Raw genomic sequence first — 21,411 nt, 5'->3', positions numbered from 1 at the left:
GCAGTGAAGATACCTGCCAGGGATGCTGCCATGTGAAGGCTTGATTAGGGCTGCAGGATCAGTTTTAAAGGTGGTTCACTCACATGCCTGGCAGTTGATTTATTTTCTACAAGAGGTCTCAGTTCTTCCTTGGAGGGCTTCTTGGGTTACTTGAATGTCCTCATGATATGGTGGCTGGCTTTCCCTAGAGTGAGCAATTCAAGACGGAGTAAGGCAGAAGCCACAATGTCTTATTTGACCTAGCCACATACTGCCATATAGCAATATCCTGTTGGTTACGCAGTTCATCTCTATTTATTGTGAGAGGGGACTACATAAGATTGGAATTACCAGGCAGCAGAGATCATCAGGGGTCATTTGAGAGGCTGGCCAGCACAGCAAGTCTCCCCTCTTTTGGCTTACATTTTGATTTCCATAAAATCAGTATGAATTTCACACTAATATGAATATAAAACATTTGTCATAGTACACATATAGGTATTTTTCTTTTATAGTTCACTATATGCGGTGTTTTTTTCAATTTGTCTTATGGGTAACAGGTTCAAATAGTGTTTTTTGTGTTCAAAGTACAACATGAATGGAGTTAAATTGTAAAAGGTAACATAACTAGTCCATTGCCTGTAAGCAATTCATTTCATGAAAGTTATTGTTTTTCATTATACCTTTCCCCCCATGGAATGGGGTCCTTGGAATAAGAAGGAGAAATGAAGATTATTCCTCTAATCTGGAAGCTCCATTGTGAATTCAATTATTGCCATAAATTATCTTACAAAGCAGAATTTCTGGGTAGTTTAGGATTTGTTCGTAGAAGTCTATGTTGACTTCTTTTATTAATTTTTATTGTTAGACTTCTGTTAGCTATCAGCATTTTTCTTCTTTCTTCCATATTCATCAAAGCATTCTAAAAGTTTGATTTAATGTAATTGATCATTCTCTTATAGAACTTCACTTACTGTGGTCATGACTGACCAGAAATAGTTGCGATTACTTGGTTTCTAGTCTTTGTTATGTTCATAGTGTCAATACATGTCACTACCAGCAATAAACTCTTCTTTGGAGTTTGCTTCTGGACCCCTTTTATATCTTCTTGCCCCAGCAGACCTGATGTTCCCAATCTCTGGCCTCTATGTTCAAGTACAGGATGGTCGTATACACTATCTTGAGAGTGTTTATGACCATAGGGAATGACTATGTGTGATTTTTTTTTTTTTTTTTTGTAAGCAACTAACAGTATAGACTTGATCCGGAGCAGGGCTGGAAAAGTGAGACTGAAATGGGAAGTGGACAGAGGGACTGCAGTGAGCAAGAGTTGGAAGTGGCTCAGAATGAACAAAGTATTCTGGAGAAGAAAAACTCACTCATTCATTCACTCAGCAGGCATTTAAAACACCTCCTAAATTTTCAATGCAGCGTGCTCTTTAAGAAGCTCAGAGTCTTGTAGAAAGACAACCACGTAAGCCAGTATTTATTTAGACCCTAGTGTGTACTACCCTGTGTATGGTATTTTTACATCCATAATTTCCTTTGAGTTCTTCAAAACCCCTCTGGGATGTGTTATCTCTGTTTTACATATAATGAAACTAGGGCTCAAAAAAACATATGTGATTTGCCCAAAGTCTCACTCAGTGAGTGATGGAGGGTGTGTTGGCAAAATGAAGACCTGTGACATTGGTTTTGAGGTGTAGGTGGGGCAAAATACAGCACTGCTGCAGGCAGTTGAAAATGGTGATGTGATGCTAGAGAGAGAAGTCAGGGCTAAAGGCATAGTTTTGAGAGTCATTCCTGAAAAGATGATAAAGGAAGCCAAAGGAGGGGACCAGATCATTATGAGGGAGAATATAAGTAAAATAAAGTGGGACAGTGAGAGAATCCTAGCACCTTGAGAATAGGTAAAATATGGAAATTATTTTGTAAAACTCCAGTCTTTAAGAAACTGAAAAGAAAATAATTTCTAATGTTTTTGTTGTAGCGGTGGTATGGGTCTTAGTTGTAGCACAGGGATCTTTGTTGCAGCATGTGAGATCTTTAGTTGCAGCATGTGGGATCTTTAGTTGTGGCATGCGGGATCTAGTTCCCCTGACCAGGGATCGAACCCCAGGCCCCCTGCATTGGGAGCTCAGAGTCTTAACTGCTGGACCACCAGGGAAGTCCCACATAATGTGCTTTTGATGTTTATTTTAGCTTTTCAAAATGTCCAACAAAGAATCTGGTGGAAAAAAGGAGAAGTCTCGGAGAAAAGGCACCACGCCATCATCCAGTGTTGATGAGGTTTATGATGAAGTAAGAATTTTGATTTATTGCCCTAAAGATACCCTTTTTTATATTTTATTTTTGTGTAATGAAAAAAATACACCTCAATTTTAAAATGAGGTATGTAAATGTTTTGTCCTTCCCTTCTGACCAAGAAAAAGTCACTTGTTTTCTCATTCTTTACTTGCATTATTTTATTTATTCCTCACAACTCTAAGCGGTAGGTACTGTTATTATCCCAGTTACACAAATGAGGAAGCTGAGGCTTGGCAGTGTCCTTTGTATTTCCTTCTCACCACCTTAAACTGTAATCTTTCAAGTGTCCAGCCTCAGTTCCCCCAGTGTAGTGAATTATAGTAACATTCTTTCAGTTGCTTGGGCCAAAACCCTGATCATCATGCCCTACCTGCATCCTGTCTGTCAGCAGATTCTATCAGCAGATTCTATCAGCAGAGTCTGACTACCGCCTCTACTGCTATCACCATGATCCAGGCAGTCAACTTGCTTTCCTAGATTATTTCAATAGTTTCTAAATTGATCTCCCTGCTTCCACCGTTGCCTTCTTGTGTTCTCGACATGACAGCAGAGTAATCCTATTAAAATGTAAGATCATGTCACTCCTCTGTTCAATATTTTCTAGTGGTTTTCCACTTCAGAGAAAAAGCTGAAGTACTTGCTGGGGCTGACAAAGCGAACTACTCTCCCCATCTCATCTCTGTTTCATTCTCCCTTTGCTTTCTCCACTCCTTGGCTTCCTTGTTGTTCCAATAAGCCAGGCACATCCCTGCCTCAAGGACTTTGTGCTTGCTGTTACTGCCTGTGATTTGAAAACTTTTCCCCTAGATATTCAGAGGGTTTGTTCCTTCATTTCTTTAGGTCTCCATTCAGATGGCAGCTTATCAGTGGGGCCTTTTTTGACTACTCTGTTTAAAATTGCAACTGCCTCACCCTTGCTTCTCAGCCCTTCCTGACCCCTTTCTTTGCTCTATTATTTTTTTCCATAGCGTCATCTGCCACACTAAATATATTACTTGCTTATTTGTAAATTCCTGCACTAGGTTTTAACCTCCATGAGGGCAGGGACTGTTATTGTTTTTTCATTAATCTGTCCCCACTGTCTAGAAGAATGTCTTTGATACGTGGTAGGTACTCAGAGTATGTTTGTCCTGGGTCTGTTGAATTCAGGATTCACTGAAAAGTAACTGGATATATGGTTTTGCTCTGTAGAAGACTGAATTCCACCATGGCAGTGCCGTTTCCCAATGTCCTTATCTGAGCTGTTTGCAGCCTTCTGTTGTAGCACTTGTATCCCATCTCATCCTTAATTCAAGAGCACCTAAATCTGATTTCTAGTTAAGTCTCCCTTCCTGTTACCAATATTTGTTTGTCTTTAAATATTGTTCTCCTCTGAAATTTATTATTAATGTAGAAGGAATCTTGATTTGTAATAACAATGATGAAATAATGCTCTCTTATACTGTGCTTTATTTTGTGCTTTTCTTTCTTTTTTTCCAAATGTCATTCTTAGGATAAAAAAGAGAAAAAAACCTCAGCAAGTTCTGCTAGCTCAGCTTGCTCTGTAAGATCAGTTTCATCAGAGAAGAGAAAACTGGTGAGTGTTTAGATACTGTAATTAACTCTAAAAATTACTTATATTTATGTTTTATGTACAATTAGAAGGTTTATGATATAAATTCCCCTACTAATTTTCCATTAATTTTTTCTTTATATTATACTTACTTTTTGATAGTCAGTCGATAGGAAACCAGGTTTTTCTTTCTGCTACTCACCAAAAAGCATTTATCAAGTTCTTTGTGGTAATAGATCCTATCATGTGGAATTAGCATGAATACAAATTTAGACAGCAGTTTCTAGGTCTTTTCCCATATATGGTTATATTTGTCTTTACAATTTCATTTTGAGATAGCCAAGGCAGGTATAGTGTTTGCATTTTCAGATTCAGACATTGAGATCCAGAACATTAAGTGACTTGTCAAAGGACACAAAATTGTTCACAGCAATAGAGCCAAGTCCAGTTGTCATTCCAGTGTCTCACAAGTAATTTGAAACAGTGACAGCAGACCCAGCACCTTAACATAGTACATGGGTGGTTGTGAAGTACTTACCATATTCAAGTGGGAGTTGGGTGTATATCAGGACAGCTACACAGTTGTTGTAGATAATAAGAAAAAGTAGTTGTGAAGGTTCCATGAATGCAGAATTGGGTTTCTAAGAATTTGTTTTCTCATAATGAAACTGCCGTTGCAATTTATTCTTGCTATATTAACCTTCTTAAAACACTAATTCCATCATATTTCTCCTCTGTTGAAAAATCCTCACTTACTTTTTTAGCTTATCATTTAGGACCCTCTTAAATTTGGTCACACCTTAACTGTCCAGTTTTTTTTTCTTCTTCCTTGCAACAGTGCTGCTTCTAGCTAGGCTGGTTTATTTTCTCTCTGCTGAAATTTACACCAATCGCCTCCAGCTTCTTAGAATGCCTAAGCATTTTTAACTGAGGATGCCTTTCTCTTTTACCCATTGATCTTTATTCAGTATATGTTCAGTCTTTAGCATATATTTTGTCTACCTTTTTTCCTAGGTGCATTCCAACTTTTGGTGTTTGATGTTTTGAACTCTTTTACAACTTATTGTTTATTGTCCTACTTTGACACTTGTGTCCTTTATATTAGGTTATTTGTACATATCCTTCTACTTCTTTCTACTTTATCCTTTTACTTTACTCTGAGCTCTTTTAGGACAGGGACTATATCCTCTTTCTCTGTTATTTTTCTTGTGCCTAGCCCTGTGTGTCCCCAGAATACATAGAGAGAGCGGATGGTAGAATAGAGAGGGTAGACAGATCTGGTTTCAGATCATGGCTCTGCTACTAACTTGCTCTGTGACATTCAGGATATTTTGCTCTGTTTGAGCCTTTGGTGCTTTATCTGTAAAATGGAGATGATAATTTCTGTCTCACAAGATTATTGGAAGGATTAAGTAAGTTATTGTGTCAACTGTTCACTAACACATAGGTATGGAAAAAATATTGTCTCCCAGTCTCCTTCCCTAGTGTACAATTTGTTTCCTAAATGATACCTTTTTTCTTTCAGAAATCAGATCATACAGATATTCTATTCCGTAATATAAAAAGACAAGAACTGAAAAGGTAAATTTTTCCTTTTTCTTGGTATCTTTTCACTTTTTTAGCTTTGAATTGTGACTAAATATTTAAATTTGCAAAATCCTTTATTTTGTTTAGTACTGTTTTGCATGCAAATATTTATAACTAAATCACAGAATATGATTCTTAGATTTGTATAAATCTAAGAAAAAGGTGAGTGAAATGAAAAAATCTATCAGAATTCCATACTATGTAAATACTGCTTTCAAATAAAATGTAAATTTTTATTTCAAGTAATTTGATTTTGACACACCCTTATAAGATGCATAACTTCATTATGTATAGTAATGGAAGAGGTTATGAGGCTGAGTTAATAATTTTGCATAAATTATCTTCGCATATTGACCATGAGGAGAATATGTAATTTATTGATAAGGCTCTAAAACCATGTTAATTAAATAGATTGTGGCTACAACTTGAGAACTTGGGGAATAGTGTTAGGAATAATGGAGATCATTTCTCCTTAGTTTTCTGTGTTCTTTGGATAAAAATCTCAGAGAATTTTGTGGTGAAGAAATTTCTTGCCACTAATGGGGGTAAATAAATATAAAAAGTATAATGCATGATAAAAGATGGTAAGATCAGGGTTTCTCTGAAAATAAGGAGTTATGGGAAAAGCATTAAATCTATAAATAAAAATTATGCTTCCTTGACAAGCTCAGTTAATGTTTTCTAAAAACAAAAAATCCAGCTTGCCTCTGTTTTTCAGTTTTTCTCTTGAATCATCTCCTATTTTTTGTGAATCTTTGTATCTACATTATTATCTGTTGAAGTATATTGTCCCAAATTCATGTTATATTGACTATCACTTACTACATTTTTCAGATTTTTAATGTCTTTTGTACTAGTATCTTTTTTTAAAAAATTTAAGTTCTAAAACGCTGCTTGATTTTTTACTAGTTACCTTTTGCTTAAGAATACATTTTCTAGCCCTTGATTTTATATCCACATATGAGAGTGTAAATGGAGTTCTGATCTGTATACTCTACACCCTTGGACTTATTCAGATAGCCTTTGGGATGGGGAAAAAATAATGTTGTTGAATTATTTTTCGAATAGGATCAAAATTACTCTAAGGATGCAATGAAGTTCAACTTGGCATCAGTATTTGCTCAAAATCTGCTACTTGGCTTTAGCCTTTGCAACACTGAAGAGTTGAATGTCTAGTTCAATGACTTTTCTGTATCCCTGAACCAAAGTATGATCAATGAACTTGCTATTGTATGAGTTATCATCATATCTAAATCAGGGTAACAGCATCAGTAATATAAACAGTACAAAGCATCTAGATTTATTGTTAATATCTGAATATTTATTTTCAGATATTGGTGAGTACTCTAGATGTAACTCGTAGTGAAATTTTCTTTTGTCAATGACAGAAATATATAACATATAATATATTTCAGGACAGCCTTGTTGTGCATTTAAACAATGTGGTATATATTTTAAAGGTTGATTGGATAAAAGAAAGCTGTAACGTAGTGCTTAGCAGATATCAATATCAGTAGTGCGGAATTTCTAACGACCATTGGTTGCCTGCACAGAAAGTGATTCATTTGAGGTTGTGGTTTGCTTCTTGGAGCAGTAAACAAACTTATTTGCCCTACGGTGATAAGTATTTCTTTATGGTATATGGCATCTTCTGAAAAGATCTCCCTATTCAACTACAGGGAAGGTCCCAAAATTGTTGTGCAAACACTGAAAGCTGAGATGCAGGTAGAAAATCAGAGAGAATTTTGTCGTCCTGAAAGCCAGTTACATTGTACCATTACCACAATTCCAGATCCTTGGTATAAGTACATATAGATGTATTTATTAGCAATAAAAATATAAGCAAAGGTAGCAGTCTTTTGAAAATATTCGGAAAGCATTTCTTCAAGCTGCAAACAGTTCATGGGATTTCTTCAATAAAAATTGCATCATAAGCATTGGCTAGATCTTTAAGTCTAGGAGTTGAAAAGAAGATAAGTTTTATCTCAGGTGGTATTAGAGAGATGGTAATATTGCCATCAGCAGTGCCCATTATTGGCAAAATTAACCAAAAAATACTTTATTCTTCATTTGACCTAAGTTGAAAGTATGTGATTAAATATCCTAAATGTGTCTTATGATGGCCAATGGAATAATCTAGCAGCTGGTAATGTTGAACAATTATTTTTCTTGCAGTATATCATGTTTTAAAACCTTGGTTATTAAATTTTGGGACTTCCCATGGCGGTCGAGTAGTTAAGACTGCGTGCTTCCACTGCAGGGGGCATGGGTTCAATTCCTTGTCCCTGGTCAAGGAACTAAGATCTTGCATGCTGCGTGGCTCGGCCAAAAAAATAAAAATAAAACCTTGGTTACTAAATTTTAAAATAATCTAATTATAATAATTAAAATTTGGGCAAGATTTCACATTTATTCTTGTATCACAAGAGTTCAATCGAGGATGGTGATGTGATATTCAGCTGAAGCTGAATATTGTTTTTATACTAAGTCATTCATAAAAAATAAGTATTTGCTATATGTCTAACATGTCTAATAAGATCTCAGAACTTTAGTATTTTGGGTTGCAGATATACAACAGCATTATCACAATATAGCATTTTGCAAAACTAGTTGATAAGAGGTGATTTTAAGATTTAAATTTGTTGGTCTTTTAAAAGATATTTTAAATCTGAGTTTTTATTAATTATGACCGTGTGGACCATATGGTCATAGATTGCTATGAAATATGCATCACAGGGCTGTTGTGAAGAACAAATAAAATAGGAATTTTAAAATGCTCAGAAAACTACAAGGTACTGTTAAAATTTTTCTTTTGTTGTTTTCCTGATTTTTCTTTAATATAGTTGATGTCTTACATGATATACTATTAAATGTCAAGCAGGGTGCTATTAAAATTTTCTTTTATTGCTACTTATTTACAGATAAATAATGGTAGGTAGTCTCTTTGTAGAAAGAGCAAAGTAAAACCTGATGAAGACTCAGATGAAACTCCCATAGAAACTCTGAGATGTTTATAGTTTGCTCTTGCATAAGTAATTATTTGAGAAGTCACTTATTTACCATCTCTTTCTCCCCTGCTGGGCAGTAAATTAATTGGGGGTAAGGACTGTATTTGATATGTCCTCCACTACCTCCCAGTGCCCAGCAGTATGACAGACACTTAAAAGCACTTAAGGATTTACTGATAAAAATTAATGAATTGTGGTTCATCAAATTCTTTTCCCCTTTCTTTCTGACTACAAAGTAATATCTAATTTTATTAAGCAGAAAAATATTATCACCTCTAGCTATTGCTGCTTCTAACATTTTAGCACATTTCTTTCTGGGTTTTTTACTACACTTATTTAAACTGTTGAGACCACATTATGTATACAAATTTGTGCTCTATTTATTTTCTGTTTAATATTATGTCAATATGTTTTGTTATGTCATTGAAAACTTTTCATGAACATCATTTGAAATGACTGTAATACTCTACTGTATTCAATAGAATGACTTTTTTAGTCATTTCAAAAATTTTAGCATTTACCTTGTACCTGATTTTTTGCTGTTGTAAATAACCCTGCATTGAATATCTTGTTATTATTATTTTTTAGTTCATTTCTGATTCTTTTTCTCCTTGGTATAGATTCCTAAAGTGGGAATTACTGAGAAGTCAAAGGATAAGAACATTTTTAGAATTCTTAATTATATTGTCAAATTCCTTTGTGGAAGTGTTATATCATTTTGCATTTCCACTAGTGACATATGAGAGTATCCATTTTACAATTTTTTTGCTGGTATTTAATGTTATTTAAAACTCTTTGCTAATTTGATAGACAAAAATGATGTTATAATTAGCATGTCTGTGACTACTAGGGAAGTCAAACATTTCCCTCCAAAATGTTTATAAGCCATTCCTTTGTTCTCTTTCATTAGTTTTCTGTTTATGTCTTATTCTAGAGTCTGAGTACTTTTTGATGAACTTTTTATTTATTAAAGCTAATAAGCTGTCACATATGTAGTAAATACCATTTCCCAGTTTTAATTTTATTTATTTTTATTTTATTATTTTCCAATATGTTACAGTTTTAAAGTAAATAGTCATTTACTTTGTGGTTTTTCCCACTACTATTAAGTTTAGGAAGTTTTCTATTAAGAAATCAGATAAATATTCCCTTCTTTCCTTATGGTTTTTAAGTATTTAATATGAAGTATAGCAGTTATGGAAATAATAATAATTTTGCACTTAAATGTTTAATCTGTTTGGAATTATGCCATCTGGTATTATATAAAGCTGTACATTTGTTTTTTTTCCAAATAGCAAACCAGTTATTCCAGTACCATTTGTTGAGTAATCCTTTCCACTTCATTCTTAATGTAACCATTTCTTACTTTTTATGAAGTTCTTATCAGGCCACTTCTTTCATTTCCTAACTAAAATGATACAGTGCAATAGTATGTATTATCATGTATACTTGTAATGTAACCTAGTTTTCTGTGCTGCTTTACAGACTGAATGTAGAAACTGACACTCCAAGAAAGAGACCAAAAATCAGTTCTTCATCCCAAGGACTTGCTAAACTCCAAGAAACATCATATTCAAATGATAATCAGAGTATTTCACAGAGTCCTTCTTCAAATGGAACTAAAAAAGATATAAGTAAATGTGTAGATTTTAAAGTTAAAGATATTAAATTGACAAATGTTAAGAGTAAGCTGGACCATGAAATTAAAAACTTTAGCAGTCCTAAGATTGCCAAAGATGTGAAACCTAAAGCTGAAGGCCAGGCAAGTGAAAAAAAATGGCCTCATTTACTTGCTCAAAGGGAGAAGATGAAGGAACTCAAGAAAGAAAGGTACAATAAATTTAGAGACAGTTCTGAAAAATATGTTTTGGAGAAATGCAAGAGAATCCAATTTTCTCAGGATTATAGTTCTAACAAGATAATTAAGGAACCCCTCGAATCTAGAAGAAGAAAGATCAGTTTCAAAATCCCAGTAAAATCCCGTGAAACCCTCCAGAAGCTTGCAGAAGAAAATGTCTTCAGTTTAGATTCTAACAAGTTAAAGACTAAGCAGAAGAAAAAAGAATGCTTGGAAGGCTCCCAGGTTTCATTAAATTTGACAGGGCACAGAAGTGAACATTTATTTTCAGATTCCGTGTATAAGCAGACTGTTCCTGAGTGGGAAGGAAAATATCATGAGCATCAAGGAAGTAATGATTCAAGTTCTAGTGAAAAGCTAACCCAGGTAAGGTAGTGCAAAATGAATATAGGCTTTAGCAAAGAGTTTAATGCAGTTAGGTTTGAGTTGTTTCTATTATAATGATCAGAGAGGGCTGATTCTATTTAGTCAGGAGGATGTGTTGGTTCTTTTATTCTACCCCGTTAATTCCAACTTCCTTAGGAAACTATCCTGGCAAGCATCGAGAATCCAAAATAGAAGGGAATGTGTAAAAATATAGAGAGAAGCAGTTATAGCTAGTCCTATCAGAAAAGCACTGTGACAGTCTTAGGCTCTTCTCTAACTCCAGGTACTGTAGAACATCCAGGGGTTAATATCCCAAATAGCTGTTCCTTTAACAAAATTATTTTTTGAGTGCCCTGTATGCCAGACACCACAATCGCAGTCTCTGTTTTCAGAGACCTACTTACATGAGGAGACACAGAAACAACCACCTCAAGTCTGATGAATAATTATCATCTAATATGGGAACACACAAGAGGGGATTAACATGGCCTTGGTGCATCATGGAGGGATTAGTTCAGGAAGGTTTACTGGAGGGGATAACATGTAAACTGAGAACTAAAGATTGAATAGGAGTTATTCAAGTGAAGACAAGGTGGAGTGAGATGGGAGAAGCAGGGATGTTCCAGGCAAAGGGAACTATGTGTACAGAGATCCGGGCTAAAAACCTTGGCATATCTTTATTTGCTTCTAAATTATGTAATAAGCCAGCATTTGTGTGCTAATTTGAGAACGTAATTGCTACAGCCTTGTTTCTATGGCAAAGTTATTTATTGATACCTTTAAGAGAACTTTTAGAACTTTGGAACTTCAGAACTTCTGAAGTTCTGAAATTTAGAGACTGCTTATAAACAGCAGTGGTGGAACCTACCTAATTTTAGAAATCAAGACTACAGAGTGTACTATAAGGTACTTCCTTTGAGAAATGGAGGGATTGTAACTAGGGAGGCCATAAGAGCTTGAGAGAGAGATCTCTTTGTTCACTGAACTTGAAGGGGTCCAAAGAAGGAAAGAATTGAGTTTGTTCTTTTTATTGCTTTCTTAAAGGAAAGCTCTAATTTTCTTCTTGTGTTGTAGAACTAGTTCCCTAGAGTAGAATGCAAGAAAGGAATCTGAATTTTCCAGTGTGTTTACTGAACATTTTTCTATCATTGGTGTTCCCCTTGTGCTGTATATCTAAGGAACAGTATGAGAAATCCCTGCACTGCATCTTATAGATTTTTTTGCTCTCTGTGTAGAATTACTGCACAAACCAAAAGAGGTACATAGCGTGAATATTGAGTTGTAGGGGAAGCAGTTTTTGCATGATTACTTTTCCATTATTGGAATTAAAACTCTTTATATTCCTTTGATAGCAGTCTTAATCTGACTCAGAGTCATTTAGACCCAGGAGCAGCAAGTAAATATATTATCGTCAGCATATTATTGACAGCAGCTAACCATCTTAATATTATGTTTGTTTTGTTTCCCTCATAAATTCCTCAATAGATAATTTCTTCCTAAAATAATGAGTGTACTTTACAAAGAAATAAGTGTATTTTCTGGATTTAGTAATCCTGTTGTGCTTTCCTAGGAGAAAGTGGCTTCTTTTGTTCCTTAAGTTTTATAATTCTTTGATACAGACTCTTCTCAGTCTGCACCCTCCCCTCACAATTGCCAACTAATATTCTAGAGATTTACGGTTTATAGGCCACTTTTATAAACAGTATCCCTCTTTTTTTTTTTTTTTTTTTTTTGGCACACGGGCTTAGTTGCTCCGCGGCATGTGGGATTTTCCTGGAGCTGGGATCGAACCCGTGACCTCTGCATTGTCAGGTGGATTCTTAACCACTGCGCCACCTAGGAAGCCCCAACAGTATCCCTCTTAATTCTTATGAGTGTGGGGCAGAAATTCATCAGTTTATCAGACATTAATTAAAGGTACCTATTAGGTATTAGGTTCTAGGGATTTAGAGATGAATAAGATGCTTTTTACCCTCAGGAAGTTCCCAGGGAGGTAGATTAGTAAATAGAATTGCAAATACAATGAAATAAATATTAGAGCCCTAAGAATTTGGCTGGTGTTAGTATAAATTTGGGAGTGAGTTAAGGAAGGGCTCATTAAAGTGGAGAGTCTTAAGCTTGGTATTGAAAAATGTCTAGAGCAAATATAGAAGTGTTGTCCTGCCAGGGGAGAGTACCAGTTGTGTAATGGCCCAGAGTTGTGAAATTGCATGGCAGGAGCATATGTAGGCACTTAAGCTGTTCATTTTGACTTGAGATGTGTAGAGAATCTATAGAAGAGGAAGTTGGAGAGGAAGCCAGGGTCCAGACAATGGATTACTTTCTCTCTCATGGGAAAGATTGTTTTTTAAACCTTGTAGATAGTACAGAGCTGTTGAAATGTAATCAGGGAAGCAGTATAATCAGGTTTTTAGTTTGGAATCACTCCAGCAGGTAAAATCATTTATACCGTCATTATTGTTATTACCTTTTGTCATCTCTAGGAAAGGCTTTATTCCAGTCCATGTATTTAATAAAGCGTGGTAGGGGGAGGCAAACAGTTAAATTAAATGCCCACCAAGACTTTCTTTTATAACAAGGAGGAGGTTTTCTGGGACAACTGACATGAACTTTTCTGGATTTGGAGGTGACAGAAAATTTATTGAAATCACTGAAAGTGACCTGTGTTCAAAGAGAGTGAAGGGTAGTAGTAAAAGAGTGAAAAGGCTTCAAAGGTCAGGAGTTGCAGGAAGTCCTGTAATAATCTCTAGCTTGGTTAGCACTCCTTAGCTGAAGAGAACCTAAAGATCTAGTGAGATTTGAAATGAGGTGAAGACATTATAAAACTCAGGGTCACGAAAGAGTAAAGCTATAATGGGCCTACACGTGTGATTTATGTGGTGTTGTATCATGTGAAGATTGATGTTGGAAAGTTAGGGTAGAAGCTGAATTCCCAGTAAAGCAACACATGATACATTTGTTTAAAGAGGGTCTGTAATTTATATGCAGGCTTTTGTAAAATATATGTGAGTTTGGTGTTATCTTGGAGAATTCTTAGTAGATGATTTGGTTTAGTAGTGGCTTTTGCTGAGTTCCCTGTCACCTGTATGTAGGGTCGGGTAAGTCTCATCCATTCACCTAAAGTGCCAGTGAAAAATTGAAATTAGAGATTTTCAATCTGCTAGGAGACAAAAAATAAAACACACATAAATGATAACATTTTTCAGCTTTTCCCCCTCAGCCATATAATGATTTTTAAGTCCCCTTTGTTATTTGTCATGTCACTTTTAGAAATGGCTCCTTTAGTCCTGGATAAAAATTTCCCACCACCGAAGGCCAGCTCTTTTTACCTTTCCCATAGTTGTTTCTGTTTCTTAGGGTGACATGTTTTATTCTTAGAATATGAGTATTTTTAGGAATGTATATATATGAATGAGTAAACCCTGAAGAATTTCAACCATGTTTTATAACTTACTAGAATGAGGCTTTTCTATTCTAGGAGCAATTTTTCCTCTGGGGGCAGTTTTGCCTCTTAGGGAGCATTTGGCAACTGACTTGTTGGAGATTTTTTTTTTGTTCAGTTTATTGTTTTTCTTTTTGTTGTGACTATAAAAAAGTTTGCACACCCCGAAACATAGTTTACTTGTATTTAAACTTAAGTATAAATCCTTTTCTCTTCAACTTCATTTACAATCAGATTTTGTCTCTGTTACTCCACTGAAATTGCTTGGGCAAAGAGATGGAGACATTTTTGACTGTCAAGGTTGGGAGGAGATAGAGGGAAGAGACACTTCTAAACATCCTACAATGCATAGGACAGCTGCCGAAAGAAAGAATTATCTGATCCCAAATGTCAGTAGTGACAAGGTTGAAAAACCTTACCCTTGGTATATGCTTCTTAACTAACAAAATTACTTTTCATTTCAGAGTTTTGAAGCACCATGTTCTTCAGTGTCACTTGAAAGTATTCAGGATACAGATCAAGAGGTTACTGATTTATTTATTTACTTTGAATATTTTAAGGATATTAAGTCAAAGGGTTCCTATTTTAATAAAAAATGACTATAAAAACCTTGATAGTGTGAAAATAACAGTGATGTCTCCACTTAATTCAATATGTAAGTTTTTATGGAGTCATGAAAAACTATTTGGAAAAGTATTTACATTTACTCAGTCACCTTTTGGCCTTTTTTTCTAATAAGCTCTAATTTGTCTTGAATAAAGACCATGGAGCCTATGGCTCACAAGTGATGTGAATTAGAATTTAATGTTATGTTTTTGCACGCTTATGCCTCAACTTGCCAGAATGCAGTACGATATTAACCTGTTTTGCCTCATTTTTCTAATTAGCAATGATTAAAATGTTGAGTGAAAATGAGAGCACATATGTATTTATTACATTTATTTTTTGCTTGTTGCTTGATTTCTCAGCTAGACGCTCCTGGTTGAACCTCATGGAATTATTGCATTCAATTGTATGTTCCCTGCTTCTAAATTAAAATTAGACTCATAGAACACTTGGTGTTTTTCTCTCTAAAGGAGACTTTAAAACCATATTGATTGCTTTTTATTTGTGACAGTCAGTTATACATTTGTGTCTTTTGGGTCAATGCCCCTTAACAGAAGAAAGATTTCTCACCTCTACTCTAAAGTTAAATTATACTTTGATTTCTTTGCATCAGAATACATCAGGGAGCTACTTCCCTAAAGTGAGAAGGGTATTAAGATATGGATTTCAGTTTTTGGTGGTTCATAAACAATCTTAGAAATCTTAGGAAGAGTGCTCATCATCCAGATAAAAACATATTTGGTTCCTAAAGTACTTTGAATTGAGAATGGGAATGAGAATTAACTTAATTTGGAAGTTTTTTATATACTAGGCCCTGTGTGAGGTTCTTCACATTATTTCATTTAATCCTTACAAAAAATACTAAAAGGATACAGGTATTTAACATTCCTATTGTGTAGATAAACTGAGACCCATGGTTGTTAAATAATTTGCTTGCCTAAGGTTGTAGAAATAATAAGGCAAGAAGAGCAGAGCTATATTAGAAACCTTGTGTATAGTTATAAATCTGTATTCTTTTATCATGTGGCTTTCATATTTTTGTAATTTTTTTCCTTTTCACAAACTACCTCATATTAAGTGAATTAATTAAGAATTAATTGCTTTCTTCTCTTATTAACCTGCAGAGAAAATAATTGAAAATATTTTACTGTGGGTCTTTTGCAATTTAGATGCAGATAGTAGAAGAGCTTCATGCTGCACGTGTGGGAAAAAGTGTGGATTTAGCTGTGGTTCCACCTTCTGGAGAGTTAATGAGTATGGAGATTGACTTGGTGGAAGATGATGTACATTCCTCTTCTGGTATACCCTATATGTATATGACAGTGTTTATGATCTCCTATGTTTTCTTAAGAATATGTGCCAACATTCAATTTTTATAATATTTAGAGGAAAAATGTTAAAATATGCTCATTTGAAATAATAAAGTATGGTATGTTTCTTTTAGCTACAGGAATCTGGTCTAAGATTTGTCCTATCATCATTTGCTTTATATATCTAACATTATTAGGCAGTAAAATGTATTTTCTCATTTTGTTTTTGCCAAGCGGCAGTAATCAGAGTTATGAGTTGTCTTTTATTCTTGCTCTTATTCATAACTCTTAACAGTTTCAGCTTTGTAAAGCACTGATCAGAAATAATGCAAATTGCTCAAAGGTATTATATTCATGGATTTCTTATTTATATTGTAAACTTGTGATTATTCTTAATCCTTGGAGAAGGTAATGATAGATATTTTCTAAAATATGTTAATATAATATACTGTTTTGAATTGTATTTATAAAAATAGTAATACTACATTACATTCACATTGCATTTTTCTATTTATTGTTTTCCTGTGCAGCAACTTACCTGTTCCTCACATGACCCTATGACTATTTTCTTTCTTTTACACATATTTGTCTTTTCAATTGTATTTCAGAGTACATGAAAATTAACTTATCATTCCTAAATACATAACCAGCAGTGATAGAGTACGGGGTTTGGCAATATAGTTACTGCTGGTACAAGTTAATTTATGATTTAAAATCCACCCATAAGCAATATACAGTATTCTACTGGTGGATAATTAAACACTGATTACTGTTCTTTCCCTTAAGAATTGCAGTAAATTTATCTTTGTTTTTGTTGTCTAAAGGACTGCCTTCTCAAGAATGCTCTTAAAGTTCTATGATATCAAATTTTAGTTGTACAAGTCTGTTATCAAATGTTATCAAATGAAATCCTCACTTTGTTCTTTTTCCCTAGCAAATACTGTTTCAGACAAAAAGCTTTTGATTGTTATTGACACAAATATTCTGATGAATCATCTCAAATTTGTTCGAATTTTGAAGACAACAGAAATCCCAGGTATTTATGAAACATTTTTATTGATTCTGATTTTCTTATTTGAGTTGATACTTTATATTAATTGTGATGGGGGATCCCCCCCAACGTTATTTCCATTTGGATATGCTATTAAACACATATATATATATATATGGCATATCAGCTTAAGTTAAAAAAAAAAAAGAGCCTTTACAGGTTAAGCTAGCTTCTAAACTTACTCTTCTTTGATCTCCAGTAGTATTTTTTTTATTAAAGAATTTTTTTTTAATTCATTTGTTTATTTTTATTGGCTGTGTTGGGTCTCTCTTTTTTGCTGTGCGCAGGTTTTCTTTAGTTGCGGTGAGTGGGAGCTACTCTTCGTTGTGGTGTGCAGGCTCCTCATTGCCATGGCTTCTCTTGTTGCAGAGCACGGGCTCTAGATGCGTGGGCTTCAGTAGTTGCAGCACATGGGCTCAATAGTTGTGGCTCATGGGCTCTAGAGCACAGGCTCAATAGTTGTGGCACATGGGCTTAGTTGCTCCGTGGCATGTGGGATCTTCCTGGAGCAGGGATCGAACCCGTGTCCCCTGAATTGGCCGGTGGATGCTTAACCACTGCGCCACCTAAGAAGCCCTCCAGTAGTATTTATCTTTGTAACATTCTCTTGACAGATATCTGTTTTTAGTTCCTATTTTTATGTATTATGTCTTCATTTAGATTGTGAATTTCTTCAAGGCTTTTAATTCTCCTATAGCAGTTTGATTTAGTAGCTCAGTAAGTATTTGTTGACTTCTAAGAAATCTTTTTATTTTTTAGGCTTCGACAGACTTGTGTTAATAATTCCCTGGGTGGTTGTGCAAGAGCTGGATCGTATGAAGGCAGGAAAATTACTGAAATATGCCCAGCACAAAGCTATACCTGCAGTTCATTTCATCAATGACAGTCTCAAAAGTCAAGACAGAAAGCTGTGGGGTCAGTCAATACAACTTGCATCTCAAAAATTTTGTAAGTATTTTTCTCTCAGGGTGCTTCCTGATTAAGATTCGTTTGGATGCTGATTCATTATTGAAGGGAAATGGTGCAAAACTTTAAAAAAAAAATTATCAGTATCACAATGTGAAATGGCAGGGCATAGTGATGCTTTGGGGTATTTTATTAGGCTTGGATTGGAGGTCTTTAATTTTTATTTTTCTGCTTCTCCTAGACCTTCTTAGGTTATGTCTGTATTTCACAGAAAGTGACTGTATAGTTCTGTATGCATAGCTATCTATGTTTTAGTACTTTGGATTCTTTTTTTAAAATACCATGTTGAGTAAGGAGGCCAGTAAGTGATCTATGCATGCAGTTGATATAATGCAGAGTCAGGCATTGTTTTCTTCTGGTTTGTCAGAACCTACTGTAATAAGGAGGTATTTTTAAAATAGAGATCTATAGATTTTCTCCTGATTTTTTTTCCGTATTAGGTTTTTTGTTTTGTTTTGTTTTAGTCATTTAAAAATTAGTCTTAGAACCTAAGTATGTTCTTCATGTTTTCGACTGTTTGAAAAAAGATCGGTGTGTAAAGCAACACAGTTGTCTCAGTGGAGTTTATATGTACATTTAGAGGATATATTTCATTCTTTAAAAATTTTTCTTCCTAACTCAGAATTATTTGTATCTCTAGATTTATATTATTTTAAATATCATGGATTTATGTTATGTCTACTGTATCCACATTCACCATAAGATATGAAAGAATTCATCCTAAGATGAATCTAATCATATTAACACTGAGAAGGCTTTTGGCACAGCTGTTTAGTCTTAAATCTTTGAAGAAAAGGGGCCTCTACCATTAATTCCCTTATTTATTCCTTTTACAAATATTTATTAGCTTAGTGTATTCCAAATACAATGCTTATGCATTTTGACTAGGAACATCATGTGATATTTAAGAGCTTTTGAAGGAAACCACTAAAAAAATCACTTATTAGAGTTAAGAAAATATTAAAATGTTTAAACACATTATATTAAACTGAATGCCTTAGATGGTCTTTTTTTTCTTTTTAACTTTTCATTATGAAAACCTTCAAATGCAGAAGTAGGTAGAATAATATAATGAATCCCTATGTACCTTTCACTCATTTTCAGTGATTCTCAACATTTTGTAATTCTTGTTTATTCTCTCATTTCCTTTTCCCCTTCTCCCCCAACTCCTGGAACTCCTGTAGTACTTTGGTATGTATTGCCAACAGATAGGACTTTTTAAAAAAACAGCCATGCAATTAATAAAACCTCTGATCTAAACCATCATTTCAGTAAAGCCCCAATCCTTAAGAAGAGGTGGGAATTTTTTTTACTCTTAATCATTTATTTTTTTGCTCTGTTAGTTGACACAAATTGTATTTTATTATATAATTGTATAGATGATAATACTAATAGACGACACTTATATGGCCATTATTCTTCAGACCCTTTTCTAATTGCTTTACAGCTAATTTCTCATTCAAACCTTACAGTACTTGTGGAAGATATTCTTATTAGATGCATTTTATTGATAAGGAAATTGAGGCATGGAGATGTTAAGAACTTGTCCTAGATGGAATATCTATTCCTTCGATAGATTAACTTTGAGACTTTAGAAGAGCTAATTTTAGAATATTTTGGCCACATTTATTATTTATAGATACTTATGTTTCTTTTGACTTTTCCATTTTTGTGTGCTTTTTTGATACTTTGACTTCTTCAGTCTATGGTTTTTGGATTATTAAGGAGGATAAATCATAGTAGTGGTCTCAAACTTCTGTGCTGCTTCAATTTCTGGGTCTTCCTTGAAATCCATATTTCACTTTAATGCTTAAATTGGTATTATTTGATCTTAGTTTTGTTAAATTGCACTTTTAGTTATAAGGTTGTAGATAGATTATTTGTGTAGTTATCTGTCAGGTAAATCCTTTATGTGTTTCACTGTATCATTATCTGTCAAACTGATTATTTAAAACATTCTTTATATAAAATCTAATGTACTCAATACATTTATTCTGTCGATAATGATTTTATAATATCCTTTAGCAATATCCTTAGTCATTTTTATCATAATAAAATTATATTTTGTATTCTAATGATAAATTGAAATTCTTATGAAAAAAATTAAGGATTATTGAGTGAAATTAAAGTACTTGTTTGGAGAAAAGCAAGAACGAAACAATCTTTAATTACACTTTACATCTGTCAAGCAAATTTGCCACTAACTCTAATAGTTGCTTATCTTGCTGTATTGTTTTCTTTTATGTAATCTTTGAGTTTTATAACAGTGTATTTTTTTAGACAAGCATTTTCCATTAAAAGAAGAAAAATGCCACAAATTGAGTGCAGATAGTCCATGTTAAAATAGCCTTAGTTGACCATAATTTTAGCATTGTCCTTACTCTTTTCAAAATTATATTTATTTGACATGGTATGCATCATGGTGAGAAGAAAATAGGATTTGAAATCTAATTTACCTGGGTTTATAAGCTGACCTAGTGAAGTTAAAGGTGAAGAAACTGAGTAAATGAAATGGGGGAAATAACCTTTGGCTGAAAAAATGGTTATGAAGATTGGTTGAGGTAATGTATTAAAGTACTTAATGGTTTATGGTCTGGAAGAGGCGATAATTCTTTTGTGTCCTCTTACATGACAGACTGATTAGAAAACCTAAAAATCCTGGACATAGATTATTAATAGGTAATTCACAAAAAAAGAAATACAACTGGTAAGCCCTTTGTTCAAGGCAGATATTTTCCTGTCTGTTTGCTGTTTTTAGTATTGTTAACTTCTTATGTGTAAAAAGTTTTAGTTTATATCTTTTACTTTTTCCTTCTTTTTTGTTTGTTTGTTTTTTACTGCTTCTAAGTTTAGAAAGATACTACTTCCCAACACTTTTTAGGAACACAAAGCTCAGTGCATTGGGAATGTGAGTTAGTAACTTTTCAGGAGAGCAATTTATCAGCATATATTAAGCCAAAAGAGATGGTTCTGTTTCTAGAAATTATTCTAAGGAAATAATCAGAGATGCTCACAGTGATTTATATAAATAATGTTCATCACAGCATGATTTGTACAGCCAAAAACTGGAAGCAATATGTCTAACAATTGGAGAAGTTACATATAATGCTATAGCCATATGAGAGAATATTATATTTTGAAAAATGTTGATGACTTGTGATATTAAAATAGGATTTAAAAGAATATAAAGTGCAATCCCAGATTTCTTAGATTAAGACAGACAGAGAAAGACAAACATCATATGACATCACTTATGTAATGGAATCTAAAAAAATGATACAAAAAACCACCTAGAAATTTGTCTCAGTTCTGAAGGCTAGAAGTCTAAAATCAAGGTGTCAACAGGGCTGTGAGAGAAAGATCTGTTCCAAACTGCTCT

General features: G+C 34.1%; 1 protein-coding gene across 6 annotated transcripts in view; it reads left to right on the top strand.

Annotated features, from left to right (window-relative positions):
• Window positions 1-21,411, top strand: part of SWT1 (SWT1 RNA endoribonuclease homolog) — a 110,066-nt gene that overhangs the window by 1,722 nt on the left and 86,933 nt on the right. For all 6 annotated transcript variants that reach the window (XR_009052776.1, XR_009052775.1, XM_057728720.1 and 3 more), the window contains exons 2-9: window positions 2,182-2,280; window positions 3,779-3,862; window positions 5,364-5,419; window positions 9,919-10,657; window positions 14,564-14,623; window positions 15,875-16,004; window positions 16,950-17,051; window positions 17,826-18,014. Coding sequence is in view for 4 of the 6 variants with exons in the window: in XM_057728720.1 (XP_057584703.1) it covers window positions 2,191-2,280; window positions 3,779-3,862; window positions 5,364-5,419; window positions 9,919-10,657; window positions 14,564-14,623; window positions 15,875-16,004; window positions 16,950-17,051; window positions 17,826-18,014 (1,450 nt within the window). In the remaining 2 variants the exon portion in view is untranslated. The remainder of the gene's footprint in view (window positions 1-2,181; window positions 2,281-3,778; window positions 3,863-5,363; window positions 5,420-9,918; window positions 10,658-14,563; window positions 14,624-15,874; window positions 16,005-16,949; window positions 17,052-17,825; window positions 18,015-21,411) is intronic.

This window comes from Hippopotamus amphibius, chromosome 3 (genome assembly GCF_030028045.1).
Source record: "Hippopotamus amphibius kiboko isolate mHipAmp2 chromosome 3, mHipAmp2.hap2, whole genome shotgun sequence".
Lineage (NCBI taxonomy): Eukaryota > Metazoa > Chordata > Mammalia > Artiodactyla > Hippopotamidae > Hippopotamus > Hippopotamus amphibius.
Note: the sequence above shows the minus strand (reverse complement) of the source record. Positions and strands in the feature narration are given on the sequence as shown.